General features: G+C 44.6%; 1 protein-coding gene across 4 annotated transcripts in view; it reads left to right on the forward strand.

Annotated features, from left to right (window-relative positions):
* The window catches only part of LOC137528849 (nesprin-2-like), a 132577-nt gene that overhangs the window by 71676 nt on the left and 36724 nt on the right, over positions 1 to 24177 (forward strand). For 3 of the 4 annotated variants that reach the window (XM_068250518.1, XM_068250517.1, XM_068250519.1), the window contains 4 exons: positions 10108 to 11426; positions 19931 to 20081; positions 21242 to 21424; positions 21526 to 21663. In XM_068250518.1, the coding sequence (XP_068106619.1) occupies positions 10666 to 11426; positions 19931 to 20081; positions 21242 to 21424; positions 21526 to 21663 (1233 nt within the window). In that variant the 5' untranslated portion in view covers positions 10108 to 10665. Of the gene's footprint in view, positions 1 to 10107; positions 11427 to 19566; positions 19643 to 19930; positions 20082 to 21241; positions 21425 to 21525; positions 21664 to 24177 lie in introns of those variants that run through there. The other variant, XM_068250520.1, reaches the window with a different exon arrangement.

The following is a 24177-nucleotide window of genomic DNA, read 5'->3' on the forward strand; positions in this document are numbered from 1 at the left end:
TGCGAGCCGCCATCGGCGGCCCGCAGGCTATTCACGGAGCCCCCCGCCGTGATTTGACAGGAAGCAGCCGCTCGCACGAGCGGCTGCTTCCTGATTAATTAGGCTGCAGCTGGCGACGCAGTACTGCGTCGCTGGTCCTGCAGCTGCCACTTTGCCGACGCACGTTATGAGTGTGCGGTCGGCAAGTGGTTAAAAGGCATTTTATGACAAGTTGTAAAAATATCACTTTGGAGAAAACTCAGGAGAAAAAGTGAATTGCGTATGGGCCTCATAATGTAAATCAGGGAGAGGAAAGATTTTACAATGGGCAAACACTGACCAAATAATCGATTAATGAATATTGTAAAAAAAAAAAAAAAAAAACAATTTTAGTTTTTATGTTATTTTCACTGCAGTTCCTCACTCTCTTGATGCGGTGATTCTGGATAATAATAAAGCTTATAGGTCATGTTATGGGAAGCAGTCACCATCCAGCTGTGTGTGTGGGGTGGGTTCCCGCCTCGTCTATATGATTAGACTAGTAATTATTGGTAATGAGAATGACAGGTAATTATTTGTGGTTTATACGCGGGAGTCTGAGTCATGCAGCATACAAGCCTTCCTCTTACATAACGACATGCTGTGTTGTGCCTACAGTCCCAGAGGCTCATTCCTGGTAATAGAATAGTCACATGGCAGCAAGTCCCTGCTGGCCCTCACTCAGCGGTGCGCGCCAGGCTGCAGCATCTTCTATAACTGCCCTCCTGCATGTCTCGCATGCCACGGACACCTGCCAAACTGATCTCTGCAAGGTACGGTGAAAGGCTAGGCTTATATGGGGGGGGGGGGGGGGGGAGAGAGTACGGTTCTGGGATAACCTTAGGCATTGGCAGGGGGGATAGTTTGACTAGTTAAGGTAAGTTTTAGGCTCATGTTAGTGTAAAGTCACACCATCATAAAGGTGCCCATACACTCGTCAGATTGGCAGCAGATAGATAAGAAATGCATCTGATGATCTATCTGATGCGTTTTTAGAACATTTTTTACCAGGATAGAATTCCAATAGATTTCAGTTTGAAATCTATTGAAATTCGATCTGATGGCATTTTTTTGCCATCAGATTTCCATTAAGGCCAATGCAAACTGATAAGCAATCTCATCAGATCGACCTAAATTTTCCACCCTGCCAGTTCGATGGAAATCCATCGAAATCGATCGAAATCGGCCATCGATCGGTCGATTGGCCAACCGATTTGCAAATGATCAATCGATCGGGATCGATCGGTAGGCCAGAAAATCGGCTGAGTGTATGGGCCCCTTTAGGATTAAACTTGCTGCTATAACGCTTAAAGATTTCTCCAATTCCTGTTTTGACAGGAAGTGATGAAAATTCTTATAGAAGGGTACATGGGGCAGAAAAAATAAATCCAAACGTGAATTTTGGAGAAATCATGCATTGGAGGTTTTGAATAACAGAAAACAATATTATTTTATGTTATTTTTTTGTTGTTTGCAACATTCATTCAGCAGTTTTACAGCATTAGTCTAAATAGTTTCCAAAGAATCACTTATTTAAAAAAAAAACTATTAAATTTGCAAATTGTATTTTATATCTGATCTATAAATCTAGTTCCATTGTTTTACTTTGACTAGCAGGAGCACCTCTGGGCTACATGTACCATTGGCTGAGAGCCTGCATAAAGATTAGATGAATGGATGTGTTTAATTCCCCAGCAGCACGGCTCACTGTAGCTAGACAGGCAGTGTGCAGGCCAGGCAGCAGTATGGTCCCATCCCCAGCAGCACGGCTCACTATAGGTAGAAAGGCAGTGCACAGGCCCAGGCAGCAGTATGGTCAGATCCCCAGCAGCATGGCTCACTATAGGTAGAAAGGCAGTGCACAGGCCCAGGCAGCAGTATGGTCACATCCCTAGCAGCACGGCTCACTATAGGTAGACAGGGAGTGCGCAGGCCCAGGCATCAGTATGGTCAGATGCCCAGCAGCACGGCTCACTATAGGTAGATGAGGCAGCAGCAGACCCAGGCAGCAGTATGGTCACATTCCCAGCAGCACGGCTCACTATAGGTAGACGAGGCAATGCAAAGGCCCAGGCAGCAGTATGGTCACAGCACAGCTCACTATAGCTAGACAGGCAGTGTGCAGGCCCAGGCAACAGTATGGTCAGATGCCCAGCAGCACGGCTCACTATAGCTAGACAGGCAGTGTGCAGGCCAGGCAGCAGTATGGTCACATCCCCAGCAGCATGGTTCACTATAGGTAGACAGGCAGTGTGCAGACCCAGGCAGCAGTATGGTCACATCTCCAGCAGCATGGCTCACTATAGCTAGACGAGGCAGTGCGCAGGCCCAGGCAGCAGTATGTTCAGATAGTATGACTATACCGTTGTTTGTTTTGGCGTGGAGTCAGGGAGACGGCGTTCGGACTTTGTTCAGTTTATAACTGAAGGCTAACAACTCATCATAGCAGTGCCCACGTGGATTCTGCTGAGCGATTGCATGCATGACAGGTGCCACCCTGCTGTGATCAGCCTTGACATAGTGGGGCAGCAGTCTCCAGGTAGGTGCTGTGCGGGTCACACTGAAATCATCTCTGCTGCACTAGGATTAAAGATTCATTGTACACTAGGAGCTTCATTAATTATGCTATACATTAACTTCTGTTCGGTCACAATCTACATTTCTGAATTAGAATACTATCCTGCACAGGCAGCAGGGTGGCTAGCAGTCTCGCCTTGCTGGGCTTGGTTCAGCCAAGATGCAATCTGCATGGAGTTTGTATGTTACTCCCTGTATTTTCATATGTTTCCTCCAGATGCAATAGTTTCCTTACACACAAGGAACATGCTTTGGTAGAAACGTGAGACTGAGTACAGTAGAGATAGGGTTGCTGTAATGGCTTTAGCACTATACATGGTAGTGGGTTATATGATACACAGCAGTCCTGGAGGAGGAGTGGTGTGTTTAAGAAACAAATCTTCCTTTTACAATATACGGTATATATACAGGTAGTCCCCAGTTAACTATCAAGATGGGGACTGTAGGTTTGTTCTTAAAGGATACCCAAACTGAACTGTGACATGAGATAGACATGTGCATGTACAGTGCCTAGCACACAAATAACTATGCTGTGTTCTTTTTTTCTTTCTCTGCCTGAAAGAGTTAAATATCAGGTATGTAAGTGGCTGACTCAGTCCTGACTCAGCCACTTGTGTGGAAGGAAACCCTTACTGATAAGAAATTCCAACTATAAAACACTTTCCTAGCAGAAAATGGCTTCTGAGAACAAGAGGTAAAAAAAGGGGAATTTCTTATCAGTGAGGGTCACACTATAGTCACTTCCTGTCTGAGTCGGGACTGAGTCAGCCACTTACATACCTGATATTTAACTCTTTCAGGCAGAGAAAGAAAAAAAAGGAACACAGCCCAGTAATTTGTGTGCTAGGCACTGTACATACACGTCTATCTCATCATGTCATGTCACTTCGGGTATCCTTTAACCTGAATACATTTATAAGTCCGAACACTGTGCCACCTCTGTCCCTTGTACCTCCTTTGTGCCACCTCTGACCCCACTGTGTCACTTCTGTTCCCCTGTGCCTTCAGTGTCCCCCTCTGTGCCACCTCTGACCCCACTGTGTCACTTCTGTTCCCCTATTCCCTCAGTGTCCCCCTCTGTGCCACCTCTGACCCCACTGTGTCCCTCTGTATCACCTCTGCCCCCCTTTGTGCCTCCTTCTGTCATAGTGATAATCGTAATAAGCTCATTTCGCTTATGTAAAATTTCACAATTACGATTATATGTAATTGAGATTTTTGAAATTGAATTGTCTTGACGTAATCCATGCAAACTTTCAGTGGGTCCCAGCGCTGTCTCACAGGTTTGTTTTAAAATGTATAGAATGTGTGTGCAGAACTCGGAACCCGCTATACAGTATAGTGAAACGCAGCAAAATGTAATTTTACTGAGTTTAAAAAACATTTTTTCTTGTAATTTTTAAAATCAATTTTCTCAAAAACAACAAGGTCTTTCTGATAAAAATGTTTTTGACATGTTTCCATTTTTGGACCATTCGTATCGACAGGTCATTTGTAAGCTGGACGTTAGTATGTCGGGGACTAGCTATAATAATGATGAATATGTATGTAAAGAAAAATGATGTTATGCTAATAAAAATCCCTGTTATTAATAGTATAAAGCACTTGATTTGGGGTTGTACCGTTCTTGGCATGGATGAATACAAACAGACGCACTCACTATTCCTATTGACATTTTAGCCCTGAGTTCTTGTTTAGTGGTAAAGGTTTTTATTAGTTTTTGCACATGTTTCTGGTATATAAAAACTTACACTACTTCCTCTTGCAGGAGGAGAGTTAGTGCAAAGGAAACATAGCTTGTGAATCTAAGAATGTTAGGGCTCGTTTCCACTGTTGCGGTGCGGAATCGCCTGGATTCCACCGCTGATGAAATCGCATGTGGATGCGATTCCCCATGCGTTTTTTGCCGCGAACTCGCATAGGTGAGGGTATATGCGATTTTAACCATGTCACTGCCTGTGTGAATTTACATCGGTACCTATGCAAATTCGCATGCGAATTTGCGGCAAAAAATGCATGGGGAAAACTCATGCGATTTCCCTATTAAATACATTGCATGCGATTCGCATGCATTCCACTCTTAGGCGAATTCGTTGGCTCTTTTGTTCATTTTTTCACTGCTCAAAAAAACGCACATCACTAACGCAACAGTGGAAACAGGCCCATCCACTTGCATACCATGTGCGAATCCACATGCTTTGGATGCATGCGGATTCGCGATAGTGGAAACCAGCCCTTAAAGAGGAACTCCAGTGAAAATAATTTAATATAAAAAGGTGCTTAATTTTTACAATAATTATGTATACATGATTTAGTCAGAGTTTGCTCATTGTAAAATCTTTCCTCTCCCAGATTCACATTCTGACATGTATTACATGGTGACATTGTTACTGTGGGCAGATTATGTAGCTGTTCTGGCTTTAATAGACAGCTATAAACAGCCATTTCCTGTGTGTGTCATTGTTACATTGTGGCAGTTTGCCCAGAGTACCGTACGGTACCAGAGCCTCTTGTGGGAGGGGTTTCAGCACAAAATCAGTCATACAGCGCCCCCTGATGGTCTGTTTGTGAAAATCATTATATTTTTCATGTAAAAGTGGGTATCAGCTACTGATTGGGATAAAGTTCAATTCTTGGTCGGAGTTTCTCTTTAAAGCGGCACTATAGCAAGAGCGTCCAAACTTTTTAGTTCAAGGGCCATATTGCCATTCTTGAGTGCTCTGGGGCCAAACTAGCAAAATTAAAGTGAACCAATCACCATTTTTTAGCACCCAGGCCATCTCAATAGCACATTAAACATGCATACCAACAATGTGGCTCATTTTTAAAAAAAAAAATTTTTTACCTCTTCTTTTTACATTTAAAAGTTTAGCAGAGGCCTATATTATCCTACTTCCTACTACTTCCCAGGCCTGCCTGACCGCAGTAATTACAGGCAGATAAGGATGCTGTAATTATTTTATAGCACACATTACCAGAGAACAAACAATAGTTTTCATCAGCAAGTGGGGGTGGAGATATTGGACACGATGCTTCAAAGAGTTGCAGAAATCACAGATGCTATATTCACACCTTCCCCTGGATTAATAATGGGAAGCAAGAAGCTCCCCTTCTAGCTGCCCATTATGCTGGGGGAACATGGCAACTTCTATAGCTCTTAGAAACCAGGACAAATGGCAGAAAAAAAGTGGCTCTTGGTTTCCTTTAAACACAATTTTTGCTGATTACCTTTAGGTACATTATGCCTTTAACATTTTGTCAAATAAAACATTTCCACAGGAAATAACCCATATACCGTGTGCAGGTAGCACAGTGGGTAGCTGCTAATCAGTGGCTGTTACTGCTGCTGGCACATTGGCAGCTGCTAATCAGTGGCTGTTACTGCTGCTGGCACAGTGGAAGCTGCTAATCAGTGGCTGTTACTGCTGCTGGCACAGTGGAAGCTGCTAATCAGTGGCTGTTACTGCTGTTGGCACAGTGGAAGCTGCTAATCAGTGGCTGTTACTGCTGTTGGCACAGTGGAAGCTGCTAATCAGTGGCTGTTACTGCTGCTGGCACAGTGGAAGCTGCTAATCAGTGGCTGTTACTGCTGCTGGCATAGTGGCAACTGCTAATCAGTGGCTGTTACTGGCTGCTGCTGGCACAGTGGAAGCTGCTAATCAGTGGCTGTTACTGCTGCTGGCACAGTGGAAGCTGCTAATCAGTGGCTGTTACTGCTGCTGGCACAGTGGAAGCTGCTAATCAGTGGCTGTTACTGCTGCTGGCACAGTGGAAGCTGCTAATCAGTGGCTGTTACTGCTGCTGGCACAGTGGAAGCTGCTAATCAGTGGCTGTTACTGCTGCTGGCACAGTGGAAGCTGCTAATCAGTGGCTGTTACTGCTGCTGGCATAGTGGCGGCTTGTAATCAGTGGCTGTTACTGCTGCTGGCACAGTGGCGGCTGCTAATCAGTGGCCGTTATTGCTGCTAGAACAGTGGAAGCTGCTAATCAGTGGCTGTTACTGCTGCTGGAACAGTGGCAGCTGCTAATCCGTGGCTGTTACTGCTGCTGGCACAGTGGCGGCTGGTAATCAGTGGCTGTTACTGCTGCTGGCACAGTGGCGGCTGGTAATCCGTGGCTGTTACTGCTGACGGCACAGTGGCGGCTGGTAATCAGTGGCTGTTACTGCTGACGGCACAGTGGCAGCTGCTAATCAGTGGCTGCTACTGCTGCTGGATCATTGGGTTTGCTGGAGAATCATGTTGTCTGCTGCCCTTGAGATAGCCCAACAGATATCAATGTACCCCTAGGGATACCCCAGAGCAGGATCATCCATGTGACAACCTAGGTAGGTGCTTGGGGCCCAGTAGGTTTAAGGGGCCCAAAAGCTGCTTTCTTTGACCAGTCTCCCACCTAAGATTACCAGAAAGAAACATAAAGATGAGTCATAGCTACCACCTTGTCTAGTGCTCCATTTTATTGTAAACCATTTTTGGGGTACCCAGATAAACTGCTGCTGTATTACATTTATAATGAGGTAGAAAACAGTGTGTCAGTAACACTGTGCCAAAGACACTGTTTCACCTTTTTGCAGGGGATCATTCTTGCATATTAATCCAAATAATGAGCATTACGTTTTGACTTGGTACCCTAGAAAGCTTTAAGTTGGCTTCTGTCTTATGTCTCATGTATTGTGATTATTGTACATCCATATGGAAGATGATGGTGCTATAATAATATAATAACAGGAGTAGATCTGAGATACAGACCAAGGAATTAATCTTGGGGTTCTTAATATTCTGTAAATCTGCTCGCAAGGCCGGTTCTAGACTTCTTGCTGCCTAAAGCAAACTTGGGTGCCCCCCGATTTCTCACAAAAGTCTCACCAGATCACCCCGCTGCTATCTGCCTTGGTCCTCCGCGTTGTGTCTTCTGATTGCATCCTCCCTGGCCTCTCACTGTGTGGCCTGGCGCCACGTGTGCCGGGGTCATGCAGTGAGAGGCAAGCGAGGGTGCAATCGGAAGACACAACGTAGGATCAAGGGGGATAGCAGCGGGGTGATCAGGTGAGACTTTTGCTGTTCACACTACTCTGCCATTACCCCGGGGGACACTGGAGCCTTAGCGGGAGGGATATTTTCATTAACTTCGCAGGCCTTATTTACCATAAGGCACTGTAGTTAGTAGTATTCAATATAAAAGTCCACAAAACACTATTCTGGAGTTTCTCAATGCTGTTCTCATATGCAATTTCTTGATCTCTTCTGCCACCATCACCATGGACACCCAACAGTAAACAGACTCACCAGATGTATTGGCCACTGCTAGACTAGCCAACCATGCACAAATCCAGGAGCCTCAGTACTTCAGGATCCTGGTACCACTGTGATGCTGTCCGTTTAGACCACCATTATCCTCCCCATAATCCATGCAATGTACCTCAAAGAAACAACCTCCATAGCGTAACTCCGTAAAAAACGTAAAACTTTTAATAATAAAAAAATTGCACTCACATGCTCCAGATTGTATTGCACATTTAGAGTTTTACGGGCTCTCCCCCGTTGCCTGGAAGGGCACAGCTTGTGTTGGGTCCTCCTGCTCCCCCTCCACTCAGCTTGCAGACACCACCGCCTCCACCGGCCGTTCGCTTCCTGGTATGTCCAACCTCCCGCCCGATCGATTTCGTCACTCCCTCGTGACTCATCAGGGGCACTTATATATATATATATATATATATATATATATATATATATATATATATATATTGTATTGTCACTAACTGTCCCTCAAAGGAGCTCACAATCTAATCCCTACTATTATCATATGTCTATGTATGTATTATGTAGTGTAAGTACTGTAGTCTAGGGCCAATTTAGGGGGAGCCAATTAACTTATCTGTATGTTTTTGGGATGTGGGAGGAAACCGGAGTACCCGGAGGAAACCCACGCAGACACAGGGAGAACATACAAACTCCTTGCAGATGGTGCCCTGGCTGGGATTCGAACCTGGGACCCAGCGCTGCAAGGCGAGAGCGCTAACCACTACGCCACCGCGCTGCCCACGGTATTCCACAGTATTCCACAGTATTCCACTGACGAGATCTCTCTTCAGTTGGGAGCACCACTAGCTACTTAAATACTAAGGGTACCTCTGGCTACCTAATGCTAAGGGACACCTGTAGCTATGATGGACAAGGGAAGTAAAGGAGAAGTGACAGCTGGGACATACTGTTGTTCAGCAGGGGTTTGTAGGTTCATGGAGGGTGCCAGGACATCTGTGCCTATAGGCCCCTGTCTGGAAATCCAGACTTGCCTCCAGGCCATTTAGCAGGCTCACTTACGAGATTACAATGGAAAGGGTGGGACTGTGGTTTTGCCTATCACATGGGGATTTGTTTTTGGCGCTCAAGATTAAAGGATTACTATTTGTCCCAGAGTAAAATGTATGTTTTCCTACTTAGCTGACACTTACAGTAGCTAGTTAAAGTTCGACAGATCTGACAGGTTTTTTACTAGTCTAAATTTCCATGAGGGATCGTCAGTATAGACTACATAGTGCAGGCTAGGTAGAATGTTTGGTGCCTTGCACCCTTCCTCAGATGCTGGCAAACCTATTAAAGGAGATTGTGGTTTCTCAGTTTCATTGATTGACTACTTGGTATCTACCAGGGTGAAATAGAGGCGGAGAAGGAGTACTGAGGAGCAGGGAAGGGGTGTTTCTAAAGTGGGGGGTGGTGGGGGTATGCAGAAGTGCTTCTCCTGCAAAGGACCCTCCTTCCCCTATTTGAATACTGACAACCTCTATGTCTGTAGATTTGGCGAGGCAGGGCAGAGCAGGGAGGGCAGAGATTGACCCCAGAAGGTCATGAAGGCACGTAATGGAACAGGGAACATGACTCCATGTCTCTTTGCCTTCTTAAAATCCACCTTGGGTACACTTTAAGAGTTTGTAGGGGGTGGCCATGTCTCTGTTTCCATATTCCAAGTAAATACAAATTTGGTACGTATTAGATATTTTTCACCCCATTGGTGTCCGTCTTTTTCGTCGTTTTTGTGCAATTAGTTGAACACGTGTTGGTGTTTCAGCATACACCTGAGTCAGAGCTTAATGTGTCTCCCCCACCTGCTGTTGATAACCTTGGCCACGAGATTCAGCATCCCTGTGTCCTCTCCCCAGTGTCTGTGTCTGTGCCAGTTGTTGAGAGCTGTGGATTTCAAGGAAAAGATGTTAATTTCATCTTAATGCGCCCCAAGCCATGACACCTAGTACCGCGTTCCTTTATCACGCCCATGCAATCCCACAATTTAAAAACATACTGGTAGTTTTTCTTGGCCCCTGGCTAAAAAGGCCCATGAATAGTATGTGAATTTCACCACTCCTTAGCTGTATCATAACATAAGGTATATCAATAGCTCACAGAAATTCCCAGCTTCTATGTAAATAGGCTCTTGTTTTGCAAAGATGAAAATTGTTATATTTGTGCTTTAAAAAGTAGAAGTATGTAGTTTACAACCTGTGTTTATCTCTTTTAGGAGCACCATTTCACGTAAAGTTGTGAAGAAGCTGAGAATATCTTCTTGAATTGCTCTTCTTTGCTCCACCCCGATTGCTTTTCCATTACTCATCAGGCTTGTGTCTAAGGATCCAGTACTTTCTAGATGATTTTCCCATTTGTTTCCTTTTTCGTGCTTTACTAATACCTAAGCTTCTCTGAATCAGCCCCATCACATCTCAGACTTTGTGTTCACCTACATCAACTCTGAGCTTTACAAACCACATTCAAACCCAGTTGCTTTCACCATTTGCATAAGCGCTTCCTTCGAAGGTCAGCCCAATAGTCCATGAACACAATAGAATGCTGATCCGACAACATGGCACTATGAGTTTCAGGCTGTTCCATTATACTAAGACCAACCTGACCACATTATTTATGAGCCTGATCACTTTTCAGGTCTGAATGTTCCATTAAATTAAAGCCTTAGTCTCATTTAGTTGCTCTCTACTTAAGATTCCATTCCTTTGTTCATGTTACTTTCCACCACATAGATATCTCCTTATCTTACCTTGACTGTTGTGTCAAATGTGACTCTATGGCCCAAAATAACATCTGTCCTCCCTCTGAGGTGGACTACACTGCAGAACTTTCTTCCAATATTAACAATGTGATGTCTAGTGAATTTAGCCAAACATCATGTCAGCTTGTAACGGAAACCACTGCCACGTCAGCACATTTAAACAATTCTAATGATCTTCTATATGGAGTCTTCCCATCCCTTTCTCCTCCTCAGACTCTGAGAAGCTCTGTGGCCTTCAATGACATGTCAAACCATTGTACTCCCACTAGAAATAAAGTTTTTGCCCTTGATAATCCTTCTTCTGCTGATAAGACCACAGAGGTTTGTGGTGACTTCACTAACCGTAACATTACTCATTCCAGCACACCTGTAACTTTTTCTCAGAGCCTTCACAAGTTGAATTCTGTTTCCTCCTGCTCTGACATACCAGTTACCAATGACTATGAGTTGTCTCCTTTGTCTGCCAAACTCTGTAACTCGCCTTCAATTTGTAACTGCCCCGTGACAGAGTCCAGCTACCAGTCATGTCGTTCTCAGTTTGTAAGTCCTTCTTCATCTTGTAACACTCTCCCTTCACCTCTTCCCATCTCTATCTCTGCCACATCTCCAGGCAATGCAGGGCCCACAGACCTACCCCAGATATCCACTAAACCTTTCCTTTACTGTCCTCATAATTTCCATCTTGATACCACTTCCAAGGATCTGCCATCTCCTTCAGAACTTACGGAGATAAACCAATGTTCCATTTGTAAGGCTTCACTGGAAGAAAAACTCTGGTAAGTAGCACACAAATTTTCTTCCTCTGTCACCTTGAGATAAATTATGTAAAATATGTGGTTGTTTAATAATAAATGTGGTCCCTACCCCTATTTGACCCAACAATTTGCAAACACCAAAGTAATGTCATCTGTATAAGAATCACAAGTTCCACTGCAAACAATACAGTGGGGCTGGGGAGTGCCATTGCAATGAATCTGTTAGATCAAAATGAATCAGAAAACTCTTAACAGTGAGGAAAACTTTCTTTTCCCTACTTACAGTCACCTTGAACACTGGAAAAAAATAACCCTTATCCACTGCAATTTGTTTATTAAAGGACCACTATCGTGAAAATTTGTGAAATTTAAAGTGCATGTAAACACATTATTATTATTATTATTATTTATTAGATTTATATAGCGCCAACATATTACGCAGCGCTGTACAATAAATAGGCTTACAGACAATGATAACAGGGTTGACAGAACAATACAGGTAACGGACCATAGATACAACAATACAGGTAATAGCAATAAGATACACAACACAATGCAGATAATAGTACAATGCCAGATCATAAACTGGAATGGTAGTGGTAAAAAATTACCAGTTCCAAATTCTGGGTAAAGTGCACACAGTCAAGTATGATACACAAGGGAAGAGGGCCCTGCCAAAGGCTTACAATCTAGAGGGAGGGGCTGGTGACACAAAAGGAGGGGGTGCATCAAGAAGTTATTGGCAGAAAGGATTAGGGTAGTGTCGAGTTGATGTAGGCCTCCTTGAAGAAGTGAGTTTTGAGTGCTTTTTTGAAGGTGTTGAAGGTGGGAGCAAGCCTGATGGGCAGCGGGAGAGAGTTCCACAGGATAGGGGCAGCTCTAGTGAAGTCCTGCAGTCTGGCATGGGAGTGCGAGATGCGTGGGGTGGTTAAGAGGAGGTCGTTGGAGGAGCGAAGTGGGCGGCCAGGTGTATATCTGCTGACCAGGTCAGAGATGTAGGTTGGGCAGGACTTGTGTAAGGATTTGTATGCCAAACATAGGATCTTGAAGTTGATTCTGAAGTGAATTGGAAGCCAATGAAGGGATTTGCGTAGGGGAGTTGTGGAGACAGAGCGGTGGGAGGAGTAGATGAGTCTGGCTGCTGCGTTCATGATGGATTTTAGGGGGGCGATGCGGTTTTGAGGAAGGCCTGACAAGAGGGAGTTGCAGTAGTCCAGGCGGGAGATGATGAGGGCATGGACAAGGAGTTTGGTAGTGTCTGGGGTCAGGAAAGGCCGGATCTTGGAGATGTTGCGTAAGTGGAAATAGCAGGCTCTAGCTACGGTTTGGATGTGGGAGGTGAAGGAGAGGGCCGAGTCTAGGGTGACACCCAGGCAGCGGGCTTGTGTGGTTGGATGAATGATTGTGCCATTGACAGTGACATAGAGGTCAGTGGGGGGTGAAGCAGCACGGGGCGGGAAGATTAGGAGCTCAGTCTTATCCAGGTTTAATTTTAGGAACCTGGCAGACATCCACGATGAAATAGCTGAGAGACCAGAGGATACCTTCTCCATGGTGGTGGTGGAGAGGTCAGTGGTATGGAGGTAAATCTGGGTGTCATCTGCATATAGGTGATAGTTGAAACCCAGAGAGGAGATGAGTTTTCCTATGGAGGCGGTGTAAATGGAAAACAGCAGGGGACCAAGAACAGAGCCTTGGGGGACCCCAACTGAAAGTGGGAAGGAGGTTGAGGAGGAACCATTGAAGGAGGTCTTGAAGGAGCGATTTGAGAGGTAGGAGGAAAACCATGCTAGGGCACGGTCTTGGATACCCACAGATTGCAGTGACTGGAGTAGCAGGGAGTGATCAACAGTGTCGAATGCAGATGAGAGGTCTAGGAGGAGAAGGATAGTGTATTTTCCTTCGGCTTTGGCAAGCGTGAGGTCATTGACGACCTTGGTGAGGGCAGTCTCGGTGGAGTGACCTTGCCGAAATCCTGATTGTAGGGGATCAAATAGGGAGTTGGAGTCAAGGTAATGGGTCATGCGTTGGTGGACTAAACGCTCTAGGAGTTTAGATGCAAAAGGGAGTAAGGAGATAGGACGGTAGCTGGATGGAAGTGAGGGGTCTAGTGAGGGTTTTTTAAGTAGGGGAAGTACAGTGGCCTGTTTGAAGTCAGAGGGGAAGGTACCCGTAGAGAGGGAGAGGTTAAACAGAGTGGTGAGGACAGGAGCCAGAACAGGGAAGTGAGGACGGAGGCATTTGGATGGCACAGGGTCTAGGGGGCTGGAGGTGGCAGGAGAAGTGGCTAGGAGACGGCTGACTTGGTCCTCTGTGATAGGAGTAAAGGCAGTGAGTGGAGGGTGGGGTGGGGAATAGGTATTGGTGGGGGAGGAAGAGGTGGTGGAGTGGAGGCATGAGATTTCCCGTCGGATGCTGGCTATTTTGTCGGTAAAGTGGGTGGACAGATCAGTGGCTGAGAGGGCGGAGGTGGGGGGAGGAGTGGTGGGGTTAAGGAGGGAGTTGAAGGTGGCGAAGAGGCGCCGAGGGTTGGAGGCTTGGGATCCGATCAAGGCAGCAAAGTATTTTTGTTTAGCATCAGTTAATGCGGTATAGAACAGCTGCAGGTTGGCCTTGTACGCCAAGAAGTCGGAGTTGCTGCGGGATTTCCTCCATTTGCGTTCGTAGGTGCGTGTCTGTTTTTGGAGGTTGCGAGTGTGTGCATTGTGCCAGGGCTGGGGGTTGATGGGACGGCTGGGGCGGAATGTGGGGGGTGCAGCAATGTCTAGGGCTGCTGAAAGGGTCTGGTTGTATTTGGCCACAGCTTGGTTTGGGCAGGTAACGTTAGGGAGGGTGGATGAGAGGGAGTGGAGGGGGTTGGCTAGTGCAGTTGGGTCTAGGTTATGCAAATCTCTCTGCCAACGACCTGAGGGTGGAGGAGGGTTGGGGGAGGATGATGGGGAGATGGAGAAAGTGAGAAGGTGATGGTCGGAGAGGGGGAAGGGTGTGATGTCCAGGTTGGGGAGGGTGGCTGATTTTGAGAGAATCAGGTCGAGAGTGTGGCCAGCGCGGTGGGTGGGGGAATTGGTGTGTTGGGAGAGGCCAAGGGAAGTAGTGAGGGAGAGCAGTTGAGAGGCTTCAGGGGAGTAAGGACTGTCCATGGGTATGTTGAAGTCCCCAAGTATGATTGTGGGGAGGTCAGAGGAGAGGATGTGTGGGAGCCAAGAGGCCAGGTTGTCCAGGAATTGTTTAATGGAGGTGGATGGGGGGCGGTAAAGGACTGCGATGACTGCTGGAAGGGGATGGTAGAGGCGGATAACATGTGTCTCAAAGGATGTAAAGTTTAAAGAAGGGGGTGGCGTGAGGACACGGAAAGTGCAGGACGGGGAGAGGAGCAGACCCACCCCTCCCCCAGACCTGTTTTCTGGTCTGGGGGTGTGACTGAGGTGAAGTCCCCCATAGGAGAGGGCCGCTGCTGCAGCAGAGTCAGAGGGGGTGAGCCATGTCTCTGTGAGGGCAAGGAGGGTGAGGGAGTTGGAGAGGAAAAGGTCATGGATTTCAGTGAGTTTGTTGCGGACTGATCTAGCATTCCAGAGGGCGCAGGAGAGAGGGGTGGTGTGCTTGTGAGAGGTCTGGATGGGAATGAGGGAGGAGAGGGAGTGAGTGTGGGTGCGGGAAGGAACTGTGAGGGGGGTGGAGACATGTTTAGAGTGGGGTGTGCATGGAGTCAGTGATGGAGTGGTATGGGAGTTGCGTGGGGTTGGAGGGTAAAATGGGAGGGTAGAGTTACATAAGGTGACCTTATTGAGGACTAGGTGGTGAAGGAGCAGGTGGAGGAAGAGCATATTGTGATATGTAGATAGTGGAGGAAGAGGTGTGCAGAAAGGTGGAGGAGTCATGGAGTTTGAGAGTAGGGAGAGATGGTTGTGTAGGCACAAACACATAAAAATAAGTACATTTCTTCCAGAGTAAAATGTAAACTTACTTTTCTACTATGTGGCTGTTACAGCAGGTAGTAGAAATCAAAATGGACAGGTTTTGGACTAATCCATCTCTTCATGGTTGATGCTCAGCATGGCCTTTATTCTTTATAAAGACACTTCCTGAAAAGGATTCATACAAAGGTATAGGCCAGCCTCGCTGCACACTATTTTGGCAGTTGGTCAGAGCAACTAAGTGCTTTTGAAAATAAAGAAAATCCTGAGAACCTGCCATAACAAGATGGACTAGTTCAAAACCTGTCAGTTCAGTCAGATTTTTACTATCTACGGTGATAGCAACATAGGAAAAAAAGTAATTTATGGCGCATTTAACTCTCAAACCAATGTACTTTTTTCATGATTTGTGGTCCCCTAACTACTGTATATTCTGGCGTATAAGATTACTTTTTGACCCTTGAAAATCTTCTGAAAAGTCAGGGGTTGTCTTATACGCTGGGTGTCATTGATGCAGGGTGATACGCAATGCTGATGCACGTACGTGACATGCTGATGTTTACGCAATGCTGATACGTGAGGCACATATGGGCCAGACGGGTGAAAGAGGCGTGTTTTAAGGTGCACAGTGCAATCTATTCTTCCATGCCGCTCTGATAAACGGAGACAGGGAAAGCTAACCAATCCGCTTAGGGAGAGTGGACCAATCCAACCAGTCAATCCCCTGTATAGTGTTATATACTGGGTACCACATACAGTACAGCACCAGTATCTGTTCATTCATAGCACCAGTATATGATTTTTTTTTAATTTTTATTATTTGGTGTGCATTGGAAAAGGGGTAGTCAAGTCATTAACAACATGAAAAGATATAGAGTATTATATGTTACTGCATTCAGCTTAAACATCTATTAGATTTAACCTTTAATTCCATATGTATGGGGGTATGAATTCAGTAAGTCTGGTTTGCATATGTATCGTATCGTCCTTTCTTCTATGTTACTCATAGATGGTCTATATATACCTGTCACCTTATATATTCCCTCTCTACCCGGAAAATGGGGGCTTCAAACCTCCCTTCAGAGATTCCGAGGAGTGGGAGTATATCTTAACTGATACCATATGAATAACAATCCATGTACTTATCTAACTGATGGAGAAAGCTCAGATTATTCAAGTTTTCATGTTGTTAATGTCTAATGTACTAAACTACTGTTAAGATTGTGTCAAAGTTTTGTTTGACTATGTTAATTACTTTGAAAAAATTCAATAAAAACTATTGAAACCGGAAAAGGGGTAGTCTTTCATACGGCGAGTATATCCCAAACTCTATATTTTAACTGGAAACGTTGGGGGAGGGGGGGTTGTCTTTTATACACTGGAAAATACGGTATCTAGCAAATCATTTTTTTTTATTTCTCGTCCATAACCTGTTGGACCAGAGGCAGAATTTATACTATAGTTTCCCCTTAAAGGGAACCTAAACTCAGAAGGATATGGATTTTTCCTTTTAAAATAATTCCAGTTGCCAGACTCTCCTGCTGATCCTGTGTCTCTAATACTTTTAGCCACAGCCCCTGAACAAGCATGCAGATCAGGTGCTCTGACTGAAGTCAGACTGGATTAGCTGCATGCTTGTTTCAGGGTGTGTGATTCAGACACTACTGCAATCAAAAAGATCAGCAGGACTGCCAGGCAACTGGTATTGTTTAAAAGGAAACATGCATATCCCTCTCAGTTAAGGTTCCCTTTAAGCTTGGTACACATTTTAGTTTGTTACCTGAAACAATTGGTCCTCATTGTTTAAGGTGACAGTTCCCCACACAAACACACAGCAGAGAGAGAGAAAACAAGCAGGAAAAATGTAAAATATCAGGTGGCCAGGAACTTACAGCACCTCCACTAACCAATGACTAGATTACAGATGTCAGGGGCATGTATACAGCAGAGTCTCGGTTATCCGACACTGATGGGGATCAGCTGATACCAGATAAGTGTGCTTTCTGGTTGCTTGAGACTCAATGTTAAAAATAGGCCTAGCTATTACAGTAGTATACCCCACTTTATATACATACAATGAACTCTGTGTTAAATGTTAAAATACAGTAATTGAAACTATATTAGCCTTGGGGGAGCCATGAAAACCTTAAAGCGAAACCGTGACCAAGAATTCAACTTTATCCCAATCAGTAGCTGATACCCCCTTTTACATGAGAAATCGATTCCTTTTCACAAACGGATCATCAGGGGGCTCTGTATGGCTGATATTGTGGTGAAATCCCTCCCACAGAAAACTGTGAGGTCCATGGTCCTGGCAGTTTCCTGTCTGTGAACCTTGTTGCATTGTGGGAAATAGCTGGTTTAAAAACTGTTTCCAAATGCCAAAAAAGCAAGCAGCAGCTACTTCCAGTGACATCTCCCGCCAGCAGTAAAAATGTCACCATGTGATAAATGTCAGGATGTAAATCAGGGAGAGGAAAGATTTTACAATGGGCAAACTCTGACTAAATCATTTATACATAATTATTGTAAAAATCTAGCACTTTTTTATTACATTATTTTCACTGGAGTTCCTCTTTAAAGCACAGCAGAGCCCACAAACAGCCTAAGAAGTTGGCCTTCACCACTGTGAGCAACGCCGGTGATTTGCGCTGGTTGGTTAAGACTGCTGGTTGGTTGAGTTCCGGATAACTGAGACTCTACTGCACATGCTAGATAGTCATCTGACATTATTACAAATAATTGATTGGGCCAACATAAGTTTATTGTGTGTGTATATACCATGGGAAGTGCATAATAGCGGTTTACACAGCATAACATAACCACCTGCTGGTTATGTTATGCTGTGTAAACCAGTATGAAATAAAGTGAAGCATTGGAAAAGTATCCGCTGAAGGTTGAGTTCCTATGGAATGCATGTACACAGAGCAGGATCATCCACCAGGCATCCTAGGCAGCTGGGGTAAGCTCCACTTCAGCTTACCAAAAGGACCACAAGGGGGCTCCAAATCTTCTACCTTGCCTAGGGTCCCATTACATCTTAATCCATCTCTGCATGTACACTGGAGTTTGCGCAAAAGGTGGATCAGCACAACACCAGGCCGCCTCTGAATGGCCTCCAATCAGAGATGCGCTGAGCCCCCCCAGGAACTACAAACGCACCTTGAACCCAAACAGAAGCTCTGCATATACACCAAAAGCATGGCTGTTAAGTGGGAGCAGCTGACCAAAAACGAATTAAATTAGTACATAGCAAGGAAATGAGCAGCGCTACTTAAAAACAGACTAGTGCCTACCTGCAAAAGAGTGCAAGCCCCACTTGTGGGGTCGAATACACACCGAGCATACACATGACCTGTCTACCACTAGAGGAGGATGTTGGTTTCCATTAACAGCTTGCATGCAACCTATTAAGTACTCGTCCCTCCCACTGCGAAGAAGTCAATCCTCCATGGGAGTTAAGCCCCTCCCATGGAGGATTGACTTCTTCGCAGTGGGAGGGACGAGTACTTAATAGGTTGCATGCAAGCTGTTAATGGAAACCAACATCCTCCTCTAGTGGTAGACAGGTCATGTGTATGCTCGGTGTGTATTCGACCCCACAAGTGGGGCTTGCAGCGCTGCTCATTTCCTTGCTATGTACTAATGTACACTGGAGTATTTTATGAAGGTTTGATGACTCTCTTGCCTACTGGAACTCTCCGCATCACATTCTTCATACTGAGGCCCGGAGACTACCTTGTGTTGCAGTGTATCTGAATTTAGACAGTAAGACCCAGCAGGATCTTAACCTCATTCCGGGCTGTATTATGGCAGTCATGCACGCATATCCATTTTCTTTATCAAGTTCAGATATCCAATTAATCTAGAATTATTATAGAGGGCACAGAGTGTCGAAGTGTAGACAAGTGTTAGATGCTGCTGTCACGGTCCTTGCTGCCTTTTCATATTGTTTTGTTACTTCACACATTATGATATGTTGTTTTAGTTTTTGTATAATCTTTCCTTACCTCTCTCTTCCACAGTTTTTACGCTGTCTATATTTCTCTCTGATCATTAGTATATTAAAGAACCCACTATCACGAAAAATTTAAGATACATGAAAATCCATAAATAAAAAGTACATTTCTCCCAGAGTAAAATGTGGTATAAATTACTTTTCTCCTATGTTGATGTCACTTACAGAAGATGCAGCCTTCATCTTTGTGTAGATCCTTTCCAGTGAGTGCATTTGTAAGGCATAAATTAAATACTGAAAATCCCCCCATGAAGAGATGGACTAGTCAAAAACTTGTCAGTTCTGTCAGACTTCTACTAACAACTGTAAGTATTGACAGCAACATAGGAGAAAAGTAATGCATACCTCATTTTATTCTTCTTATATGTATGTGTATGCATTTTAAATGTTAAAATTTTTTGCAATAGTGGTCCTTTAATTAAATCTTCCTAGCAGAATAAATAAACCGCTGAATCAAACAAAAGTCTGATTGAAAGTTTCAGGTCTTAAGCTCCAGCAGCAATCTTTGTATCACAATCCACCTCCGCTACAAGCAATGTAAGTGTACAGTACATGGTTCCTTGTTATCTTACCACAATTTCCTCTTCTTCTAGCATGGAGCAGGATAGACAGCTGTGTGCGCAGTTTCTGGATTCCCTCTCGCGGTTTGAGGACTGGCTACAGATTACCCAGATAGCGACATCTCTCCCAAATCCATCTCACACCCTTCACAGGGAAGCCACACTGGCCATGAGAAGATACGAGGTAGTAACCTGGTGCCTGCATCCACTATCACTTGTTTCATATTATTCTTAAATAGGAACTCCAACCTAAACAAACATACTGTCATTAAGTTACATTAGTTATGTTAATTAAAATAGATAGGTAATATAATCACTTACCCACACTGTTTTAAAAGAACAGGCAAATGTTTGATTTCATGATGGCAGCCATCTTTTTGGTTGAAAGGAGGTGACAGGGAGCATGAGAGACAGTTCCAACTGTCCTGAACACCTCTCCGAGTTGCTAGGCAATGTGAATAACATAGGAAATCCCATCATGCTTTGCACAGCATCGGGGGAAAAAAGCCCAGGTTTTTTTCTTTGATGGGTGGAGCTTAGCTAAAAATGCAGCTAAAAATGATGCTTTGGTAAGAAAAACAAAGTTCTGATGCTGTGAAACTGTTAAAGAAACGCCAAGCATTTTCAGTTCTGCTGAGTAGATTTTTAGTCCGGAGGTTCACTTTAAGGTGTCCATACATCTGCCATTTCTGCGGCTGATCAACCATCCAATTCGAGAAACGGTGCCGTAAGAATCCCGCCCTATCGATGATTTAACCAATTTTGGCCCAAAATTGGTTGAATGTATCAATTTGACATACTGGGAAATCTCGGGTCAATGTGTTTGATCAGGTGCGTGTCGGTAACCACGTGCGATACAGGGATGATCGACAAACGCAGCAGAACCCCCAGCCGCTGCCCTCCCCCCAAATGTAATGGCTCCGCCCTCCCGTGCCCGTGCATTATGCTGTCACTGCTAGTATCCGGCGCTTTATCTTCTGCATTGGCGCCCCTTGTGGCTGGCAGCACATAGCACGTGGGGGTACATGTGTGACGCAAAACACAAGCGCCACGTGCTACATGCTGGTAGTCATGTGGGGCACAAATGTGGAGGCACAGCTGGACACTAGCGCCGACAGTGGACTGGTAAAGCATTTAGTGCAGGAGCATGGGGGGAGTACATTTAGGGGACAGCAGTGGAGGCGGTGCCACAAGGCCGAATCATAATAGATTTCATGATGAGATCGATCGGAAATTGGCCTGTGGTGTATGGGAAGCCGACAGATCTCTCTTTCTGATTTCTGGATGGGCACCATTACACTTCATATTTATTACTGTTCTATTTATACTCCTGGTTATTTTTAGGGGCTACTCAAAGAAATGAGACAAAAGCTGCTGGACCTGGAATCCCTGAACCGGCAGTACTGGAGAATAGCACAGATGCCACACACTTTGCTCCCTACAGCACTTCGAAGTAGGATGCAGGAGGCCAACCATCTATGGGACTCTTTGCAGAATGAAGCAGAAAACCTCCACCTGGCTTATAAGGTATTTTGTCGGGTTTACAATGCAGTGAAGCCAAAACTGAATCTGTGTAAAGCGTATCTGGGTCAGAGTGAGAGTAAAGCTGACTTGTCACCTTGTTACAGACCAAAATCCAGCAAAGAGAAGAGTTTGATACAGATCAGGACGATGTGAGGTTATGTCTAACCGAGATGGACCTAGAGCTGTCTAGTGTGGAATACATCTACAGTGGTAACTCTAGTGAGAAAATCCAACAGTTGAAGGTAAGGCAAACAAATCAAAGGCGAAAAGAATTGTTGGCTCATGTTCTTCTTTCCAGGAACCACTGAAATCCAACTTCATCACTGAAGCAAAGCTAAACTTTTATTAATCATCTAAAATAACTTCTACCAGTGCCACAAATCTGTTTTGTAATATAATTCTATTAAAAGTGACGTTTCCTTTTCAGTTTGCAGCCAGATGCGGTTTTCCAGATGTGGCAGATGCTTCCAAACATGCTTACATGCAGCTGTATTTTGTTGCATGCAGAGCTTGCAGATACTGTGCAGTTCATTTGCAGATACAGCCAGTTGACAGTAGAAATTCCAGATGCTTAATCAACTCACCAGGCTCAGGACATTTTTCTATATCATGAAGTTTAGATTTAAAGGGCCACTATTGCGAAAATTTAAAATACATGTAAACACATACTGTACAAATAAGAAATACATATCTTTCAGAGTAAAATAAGGCCCGGTTCACATTAGCGTTCGCTATCCGGATTTTCCGGATCTGATCCGGACCGCATACTGTACAAACGGAACGTACGTTCCGCATAGCAATGTAAAGGCTATGCGGACGCTCACACGGGTCCGTTCCGTACAGTACGGAGCCGGATCGGATCCGGACTCCGGACTCTTTTCCAACATGCGCTATTTTTTGGGTCCGGCTCTCCGGCCCACGCACCCGGACCGGAGCCGGACCTGAGCCTGACAGCACCATCAGGAACACAGAAACCAATGGGGAACGGAAGGCACAGAACACACTGCCTACAAAAACCTGACGTTCTAACCCACTTCCTATGCGTATCCAAGCGGCCATTTCGGATGGGGACACATGGGCCAAGCATGTCTGGAGTGGAGCAGCAGTGACAGACGTGCTGGAGCTGTTTGGCAGAATGTCGGAGGTGGAGGTGAGGCCTACAGCGGAGGAACCTGATTCTACAGGTGCACCTTCTGCTGACCCCAACATTTTTTTTTTTAAATTTCGCTATTTTTTGCCCGCGGATCCGGATGGCAGCCTGATGCATGCCTGATACAAACGGACCGGATCCGGATCAGAACCGTACGGTTCTGATCAGGTCAGGATCCGGTCCGTTTACTTGCCAAAACGCAAGTGTGAACGGGGCCTAAGCCATAAATTACTTTTTTTCCTGTGTTGCTGTCACTTACAGTAGGTAGTAGAAATCTGACATTAGCGACTTTTGGACTAGCCCATCTCTTCTTGGGGGATTCTCATGGTTTTCTTTATTTTCAAAAGCACTTAGTGAGTGGCAGTTGCTCCGTCCAGCGAGCAGGAAGGCTGGCCAGCATTTTTGTATAAATCCTTTTCAAGGAGTGCCTTTATAAAGAATAAAGGCCATGCTGAGAATCCCCCATAAAGAGATGGACTAGCCCAAAACCTGTTGGTAATGTCAGATTTCTAATACCTACTGAAAGTGACAACAACATAGGAGAAAAGTAATTTATGGCTCTTTTTAATCCACATGAAACATACTTCTTATTTGTATGTGTTAAAATATATTTTACATTTTACAATTTTTCACGATAGTGGTCCTTTAATTTAAAAATGTTCTGTTGACTTGCATATCTACATTGTGACTGTTTGCTGGCACTGTTATATCTCCATCACACTCTGAACCTTGTTGAGATTTCCTTGTAAGACACACCTTATGCTGGATCAATAATGCACACTAGTTCAGTACAGCTTTATCTACAAGATGGACACTATTATGTTGTAATGTTGAAGGACACAAACGGCATATGGCAGCGTGGAAAATGACAGTTCGAGTTTGTGACAATAGCTGTACTGAAATACCCTCCCTTGCTATTATGATCCCTACACATTGTTGTCTCTGAAGTGTTATTTGTTACGTTACTTTGTTACGTTACCTTACATTTACTGTAAGTGCAAATGTCCATAATGCCTTTCTTCTCTGTCAATTAAAGAGGAACTCCAGCCTAAACAAACATACTGTCATTAAGTTACATTAGTTATGTTAATTAAAATAGATAGGTAATATAATCTCCTACCCACCCTGTTTTAAAAGAACAGGCAAATGTTTGATTTCATGATGGCAGCCATCTTTTTGGTTGAAAGGAGGTGACAGGGAGAATGAGACACAGTTCAAAATGTCCTGTGTCCTGATCACCTCTCCCAGTTGCTAGGCAACGTGAACAACAACATAGGAAATCCCATCATGCTCCGCACAGCATCAGAGAAAAAAAGCCTGGGCTTTTTTTCTTTGATGGGTGGAGCTTAGATAAAAATGCAGCTAAAAATGATGCTTTGTTAAGAAAAACAAAGTTCTGATGCTGTGAAACTGTTAAAGAAACACCAAGCCTTTTCAGTTCTGCTGAGTTGATTTTTAGTCCAGAGGTTCACTTTAAAACTTTTTGCCATGTTCCTGTCTGTCATCTCCATGCTAAGTAAAGCCACTAGCCCAGGAACTCTCTCTGTAAATGATAATAGAGCCAACAAGCAATGGGCTATGACTGAATAGCTCATTTAACATCTTA

This window comes from Hyperolius riggenbachi, chromosome 8 (genome assembly GCF_040937935.1).
Source record: "Hyperolius riggenbachi isolate aHypRig1 chromosome 8, aHypRig1.pri, whole genome shotgun sequence".
Lineage (NCBI taxonomy): Eukaryota > Metazoa > Chordata > Amphibia > Anura > Hyperoliidae > Hyperolius > Hyperolius riggenbachi.